The sequence below is a fragment of the Papaver somniferum genome, chromosome 2 (assembly GCF_003573695.1).
Source record: "Papaver somniferum cultivar HN1 chromosome 2, ASM357369v1, whole genome shotgun sequence".
NCBI classification, from domain to species: domain Eukaryota; kingdom Viridiplantae; phylum Streptophyta; class Magnoliopsida; order Ranunculales; family Papaveraceae; genus Papaver; species Papaver somniferum.
Window position 1 is genome coordinate 98,639,188 of NC_039359.1, and position 7,938 is coordinate 98,647,125.

Below are 7,938 nucleotides of genomic sequence, written 5' to 3' on the forward strand. Positions count from 1 at the left end.
CTGTGATATTTAATTATAAAGATAAACAATATAATGCGGAAAAAAATATCACAGACACCAGAAATTTTGTTAACGAGGAAACCACAAATGCAGAATAACCCCGGGACCTTGTCCAGATTTGAACACCAAATTGTATTAAGCCGATACAAACTCTATCCTGATATCAAAACTTCGGACTGAAATATAGTTGAGACCGAATCTACCGTCACAGCGATTCAGTTACAGTCGCGCTCCTTACGCCTCTCGAATCTCGTAAGACTCTGCGCAAGTGATTCTCTTAGCTAACTTCCTTTACAACCTAAGATTTGTTGCAACTAAATTGAAGACTTTAAACCAATCTGCCTCCCACATATAAGCCTATTTGTGATTTCCGTTTTGATCAAAGTCTAGCAAATCTCAAAATCTGGTATTTACGACTCTCGAGGAGCATCCTATATTATTATTCACCTTACAAGTAATTCCTATTGCGGTTTCAATTAAGAATCGTTATTTAGAAATATACTTATGGAATCACAAACCCCGAGACGAAGAAACTTTGCGATTTCTATTTATATTTCCTGATCGGAGTGAGACTCAACAATCAGTAGCAAGATCAGGATACACGAACTATCAAGATAAAGATAGTTGTACCTCGCTTCATGAATCCCTAGGTGAAGTCTTTTTAGTCGCTAAACCTAAAAAGGTTTAAAGGAGAGGACGACTCTAGTTTATAACTAAGACACACAAGAATAATGTCGGGGATTAAAAGATCTCAGTTGCTTGAGGTTCTTCTTATATAGACTATAAATGTTGCTTTAGATTTAAGCTAGGTAGCTTTGGAATCAAGCAATCAATATCCACCGCTGGAGGAATCTTCGTTTTGAGATTAACACAACAAAATATACACTCTGGTTAGAATGGACCATAACCGAACCATGTACAATGACTTGTCCATGAAAGGTTAGCCGAAACTAGCCAGACGAACTATAAGCTTAATCCTTTTCATATAACACTTTAAGACTTTAATCTAGAGTCACAACCATCGGTTAATATGATCAAGTATGTCTAGATGTGTTTTTATAGAGAGTTGTTCAAATGTCGATTATCTCATAGAAATAATTCTGATGCATCTGAAAATATTCGTTAGGGTAAGTACCTGTACTTCACAGAACCTTTTCGGTATGCATACTAGGTATGTATACCAACATGAGTTCACGAGTGACATAACTTTTTGGGTTTGTATACCGGGTATGTGTTTCATCCTAAGTTCACGAGTGACAAAACTTTTTGGGTTTACATACCAATCGTGTGTACTTGAATGTCGTTGCCGAACTATAGCTACGCCGGTACGTGTACAAGGTACACGTACTGCGGCTTCGGACTATAACAGTTTTTCCAGTATGTAAGCTGGTACATGTACTGTCCTGTATCCAGATTTACAATAGTTTTATATCTCTCTAATAATCAAGTTGAAACATTCCCAAATAACGTCAATGACACATATCACCGTTCCATGCTATTTTTAAATGATAATCTTGAATCATAATTTAGGTCATAAACAATAAATTGTTTTTAACCAAATTCATCAAGTATGAACAAATGTTCTTAAGCTTAGTCAACATATTTCGAAAATAACTAATCAAGATAAACTTGATTCGAAATTTTTGTTGTGCATGTAAAGTCTTCTTTAGTCATGCAATATTGTCTCATGGATAGAAAGGTGAAAACTTAAGTAATATGTGGTTCAGTCTTCAATTACCTTTTTTTGATGAAGTTCTCCAAAAGCTTCGGTTGATATTCGCCTTCAAACGGTAGAACGCAGTGATGTCTGGTACTCAACTACACAATTCTATCCTAATCCGAGACTTGACTAAATGTAGGATAGAAACCAAGATATAGTTTTGATCAACTAAATTTGATAACAACCTTGAGATAGCAACACTTGTGAGTTCGACTGAGCAATTATCTAACAAGAAGGATGAAGAAGTATGCGGATTTACGTCATAGAGATGTGGAATTTGAGGTGGGATATATGGTGCTGGTTAAGCTAACACCCCAGTTTTGGAAGAAGATTTATAGCAAGACAGTGCATGGAGGCATAAATCCAAGATATGATGGTTCTTTTGAAGTGTTGGAAAGAGTTGGTAAGGTGGCTTACTCGTTTTGTCGGAACGATTGAAAGTGTATCCCACTTTTCATGTCAGCTTCTTGAAAAAGTACCATCCTGATTTGCTAGACACTTAGAGACAACAAGAAAAGCGTGCACCAGCAGTAATCAGATCAGAATTCGACAAGCAAGTAGAGAGTATACTTGATGATTGGGTTGAGAAGAAAAGCAAGAAGAATATGAGAACTTATTATTTGGTAATGTGGCATGGTTTACCAGACTCCGAAGCTTCTTGGGATAAGGATACTACATTGTGGAAATTTGAAGAACAAATTCAGACTTACCCACAAGAAAAAGAATCGAAGAGCGTGTTGAGTTCAGTTGGTGGGGGAGGTCTATGACCGGTCGGTCAAGCAGCCTAGTAATAAAGCGCCAAGATGGCGCGATACTTGCAACGTGGCATAGGCCAAAGATACATAGTGCATCCGGAGTTGCAAGATAGGCCAAGGCATGGGCCAAACATGGTTTTGACATGGCAAAAGATGCGAGATTAGCACAAAGAAGTGCCAAAAAAGTTTGGCACATAGCATGTGTGCATGAGGCATGCAGGGCTGCAAGCAAGACTTACGTTAGCACACTTGCATCATTGGGGGAATGATGCACCGGTATGATGGTCGTACTTTGGCTGGCTTAAGCTATCGTGGCACAACAAGGCTAGATGACATGTGTTAGGCACATGGCCTTGGCGGTTACAAGTTGGTTACACGAGTTAGTATTTGCTTTATGCTTTCTAAAAGGCTAGGGACTACCTATAAGGCTTTGGGAAAGAAGTTAGGCCAGTTGGCATGGTTGGCCAACTGCCTTGTGTAAAATAAATCTGTAAATCTTCAATATGGGTTGAATAGAGTTTTAGCCAAAAAGTGAAGAAATTGGCTAAGGGCGAGTTAGCTGAAACTGTGATGTGGAGTATAGTGTCATCGTCAAGGTTGGTTGTTGCATTTGGATAGTTTGAACCCTGTGACACTAAGTACTATATGGAGCATTTTGGCTTGGCTATCCCCATATCCAGACCCAGCTACTATAGGTTATCCCTTGGCTAGAATGTAGGGATTTAATAAACCTTGGTCAGTGATTAGTAGCTCATTAGCAAATAAATATGTGACGGAAACTCAATTTCCGTAATAACATTTCCACAATAACAATAGAATTCTCGGATACTTTTTCGCTCGGGTTTTGATGGATACCGAGTATTCCTCATCATTTTCAATTTAATTTATATTTTTTCCCCAATTTATTTTTTATATTTTCTCTTTTTTCTATTAAATTTTCTATTTTTTCTCAATATTCTTCTTTAAAAATAATTAAAATATTTTGGATAAAAATCAAAAACACGACGAATTGCTTCAAAAAATATTTTAAAAATAATTAAAATATTTGAATTTCCGTCACAGCGGATGCGTTTTTGAGGGCTCTTGGCTTGGCTAGTTTATAGCCATAGCATAAAGAATTGGAGAACCATAGTGCTTGGCTAGATTATAGTAAGCCTATCAACACTTTTCTTTAGCTTCCTCTAAAAAATGATTGATATTTTCTTTTGATGGGACAGTAGAGTAGGCACTAGTAGCACTAAGCGACAGGCAGTCGAACGTGGCGCACCGTCACCGCAACAAACTATGATTCGACAACACAATGGCATATCCCATGGAATAATGTTAATAGGAGGGAAACAATCAATGGTCGAGGGGAGTGAAAGATAATGGGGAGGGAATTAGACTATTATGGCTATGGGAGAGAGATTGACGGTATATATGCAAGTACTTGCCACAAATCTCATATACAAATCGCATAACGCTCTAGTCACCATCAAAGACTAGTCATACGCAGTAGATTCCCAATATTTTGCCACAAATCTTTGTCAAAAAAGCTAAAAGGAGATATGTAATGGTCATATTTTACAGTTACTTACACTTCTTTGAAGTCCAAATGAACTTCTCTTCCCTTCATCAGATACTTGTTTGATTGATCAAAATTCACAAGGCTGAAGTATTTTTAGTTGTGGCGCCAAAGTGATGAAAATTGAGAAGCTGTTAATGGGGAGATTTATTGAAGAAGTGATTTTAGAAGATGAAGAAGAGTTTGTAGGAGTAGTTGATAAGAAAATTGTGAGCAAAGAAGAGGTAGTAGTAGAGAGACAAAATGAAGTGAGAAAAGAAGAAGAAGAAGATAAAGATATGTTTGTTCCGCCTTTGAATTTCTCTATGGTGGATAATGGAGTATTTAGGTCTGGTTTCCCTGGTGTATCCAATTTCACTTTCTTGGAAACCCTTGGATTACGTTCTATAATGTGAGTATTAATTGTTTAAATTTTGTACATTTTCGGAGAATTTGGTGAAATATGTAACTAAGGGTTCTTTTTGTTTGATGATTGATGCAGATATTTATGTCCGGAACCCTATCCGGCTGCAAACAGTGAATTTCTCAAGTCGAATGGAATTCGGCTTTTCCAATTTCCGATCGAAGGAAACAAGGTATGATTTTGTACCAAATTGGATTAGAATTTAATTTTTTTTATTTTGTTCTCTTAGTATTACTATACTTATCTACCGGAAAACTAGAAGTTTAAAAAGAATTCCATTAAAATGAAAAAAGAAGAACAAACATAACAATAGCGAATCAGGGATGTTAGACAATGTAATTTTCCCTCAAACATATTTATGCCTTTGGGACGTTTGAGTGATGCCTGAAACCGATATTGTTTACTTTCCCGCTTCACCAGAACACTGAGATCGTGTTCTGCCTATTTTTGAGCTTCGGACCAGACTTTTGTTGCTAATTACTGTAACCTATTACTTGCATCTGCATTCATATTTCGCTGTCAACTTGTTGAGGTTTACTCCCATTCTGTAAATGTTTGCATTACGCGAACAAGTGGAAGCTTTTGACTTAAAGTAGCTTTATGTACTTTAGTGTGCTTCCAGTCTTTAGGTGGTTTTGTTGTCTGGAAAGGGACCTCTCTTGTGAAATTTGTTTTTCCTTCAGTGGCTTCTTCATACTTCTCACCTTAATTATGTCATCTGGGATTCTTTTGTGAGTTATGACTGGTACTAGCAACCACAATTAGAAACTCTAATAGGTGAATGTAAACATTCATAGTGGAATCCCCAACAGTTTTCAACTTGTATTACTTTAATATTGTGCATCATTTACCTTATGTGTATCCACTACATTGTCTATCCAATTGGTGCACATAAGAAAAATGATCAAAGTTTTTATGCTGTATGAACCTGTCAATATTCAGTGTATTTTGTTTGTTTTTCGAGTAAAATATCTCCGCATCTGCCACCTCCTATATACCTTGTATCAAGATTTTATTAGGTAGGATATGTGTGTTATGGTAGAATACTCGTTGTTCATCTTTCAATCCTGACCTTGCATCGGTCTCGAAGTCTCCCAATCTTGGGTGAGCTATTAGACCTTGTCAGCTAATTAGATATTGAAGTATTGCCTAGATGTTGTCTTGGAAACATCTCTTCAGAGAGCCCGCGTAAACTTGTCTTGATAACAAAGTATCAATTATCATGTCTTTAAGAATTTGGTAGTTTTGGTATGCTGTAATCCTCTTAATCCCATAAGCTCTCTAGTTAGATTAAGTATCAAACTGGTGAATCAGCAGTTCTGCTTTTTATGTTTGTGCCCGTCTCTGACAGCAACTTCAATGTCATTCAAACTACAAGTTTATTTTAGGGGTTTACTCATCTATTCTTTTCTTAACTGACATCATAGAGTTGTAGATAAGTTCTCTTCTATTTGTTCTTCAGTTGTGATGCTACATTAAGTCCGAAGTAATGTGATTCTAAAGAATTAAAGTGCCTCCTCTGTGTACCATCAATCCTTCAACCGCCCATGTAGAAACCCTTCCTAACTCGGGCTTTGTGAACTTGTTAATCACAATCATTCTGTGGCCTAATCTTAACAACTTCACTACTGATTTTATCTTGATTTTGATATGTCATTGTTCATCTTCTTTTTTATTCTTGTCTATTTTGGTTGAATTGTGAGTACTAGCTTCTCAAACACATTGAATCTTAGATAACCCTATTGGGAATGTAACTGTAAGTCTGTAACAAAGCATCTTCATGGTCACCCAGCTTTTTAAGTGGGTTAAGGATCCAGTGCTAAATATATCTGTTGAAGTCTTATATGCAGTATGCACACTAACAAATTGATTTGACGAGACAGTTGAGTGTTGGAGATATATCAGTCAAACATGATATGATCTTCTAATTGTGGTTTCACAAAGACTAATTATACATTTGCAACACATCTGTAATTTTTAAGTTACTTTGTGGATTGGATTAACAATGGGGATTATTATTGCGTGCAGGAGTGTTGTGCGAACATCCCAGAGGATACAATTCGTGAGGCACTTAAAATTGTACTGGGTATTATATACAATCTTATTCAGAAATGGAATGCGTCAAAATCTTTGTACCTTGTGCAGTGATTGTGATTCAGAGACCTTCTAAGCATGCCTATGGAGTTGAGTTTCTAATATCTATTGTTTGTAATGCAGATGTTAGGAATCACCCACTTCTAATTCATTGCAAACGAGGGAAAGTACGTATCAGATTTTCGTTTTCTTTAGATAACATGCCACTTTTAAATCCTTGGCGAATCTATAAATCCTTTCGTTGTTGCAGCACCGGACTGGTTGTCTTGTTGGTTGCTTAAGAAAATCACAAAGATGGTGTTTGTCATCTGTGTTTGACGAATACAGAAGGTTTGCTGCTGCTAAGGCTAGGATTACAGATCAGAGGTTTATGGAGAAGTTTGATGCTACTAATTTGAATCACTTGTCATTTCCATTATCATGTTCAAAGAGGTAGTCACTTCTCTTGGCCTTCTACAGACCAAAGGCTTAAGAATCCTTTCAACTGCAATGGAAATCAGTGGGCATCAACATATTACTAATGCATGTGGCCGCGCGATTCAACGTTGATGAGTTTTTGAGAATTTGGAGTAGTTTAGAGGGATCAAGGGTCATAATTTCAAGTTCTATCAGATTATTCAGATTTAGATAAAAAGGTCTGGTCTGAAGCAGGCAAAGACTCATAATTTCAAGTTCCATTTGCCTTCTGATGCTACTAATTGAATAACTTGCAACTCAAAGCTACAATCAACCCAAGTTTAAATACTACATCTGACCGATAATTTTAAGAAATGTCAAATCACTCATTTTTCATCCAATCCAAATAGACAAAATACAAGAAATTAAACATATTTAGAGAATACTTTGTCAAAATGTGGATCAGATTTTTGAAGTGATCCTGGAGGAGAAATAAATATTAAGTTCAAACATTAATACAATTTCACCTCTGAAATAAAAAGAAAAAGAAACCCTAAAAACTTCAATTTGATTCAGGAATGTTGAAGAGCAACAATCAGATCGTCAATCAATTAATGGACGCCTGAAACGATATTCTCACCAAATCTTTCTTACTCCGTATCACACAGGGAGAGATTTATAGCTCTGACTGTATAAAGAAACAGAGGTTTTGAACAAAATCAAACTTATAATCAAAATACAAACATATAAAAAATTATCAAAATCTAGAAAAACAGAGAGACTCTCTCTGAAGGGCGATAGACGGAAAAAATGAGAGAAGAAAACCCTAAAACGGATGAGTGAAACGGTGGAGGCAGGTGAGATTGAAAGAAAGCATTTCTATTCAATTTATAGGCAGCGAAAACCCTTGTTTGAAACTTAGCCGCCGGCTAGCCCTAATATCTTTAGAAGTTTAGGTTACGAAACGAGGAGAAGGTTGCGTACTACGGGTAACAGAGTACAGTAC

At 36.6% G+C, this 7,938-nt stretch overlaps 1 protein-coding gene and 1 non-coding gene across 2 annotated transcripts; one reads left to right on the top strand and one right to left on the bottom strand.

The window, feature by feature from the left end:
* Window positions 1-3,860: 3,860 nt before the first annotated feature.
* LOC113348537 (tyrosine-protein phosphatase DSP1-like) lies at window positions 3,861-7,281 on the top strand. Its single transcript, XM_026592350.1, has 5 exons — window positions 3,861-4,430; window positions 4,521-4,614; window positions 6,471-6,528; window positions 6,660-6,703; window positions 6,787-7,281. Exons 1-5 carry the CDS (start codon window positions 4,156-4,158, stop codon window positions 6,970-6,972), a joined length of 657 nt encoding a protein of 218 aa, XP_026448135.1. The 5' UTR covers window positions 3,861-4,155; the 3' UTR covers window positions 6,973-7,281.
* A 229-nt stretch (window positions 7,282-7,510) lies between these two features.
* LOC113354876 lies at window positions 7,511-7,628 on the bottom strand. Its single transcript, XR_003362079.1, has one exon. It is a non-coding gene; the product is annotated as a small nucleolar RNA snoR111 (small nucleolar RNA).
* Window positions 7,629-7,938: the final 310 nt, after the last annotated feature.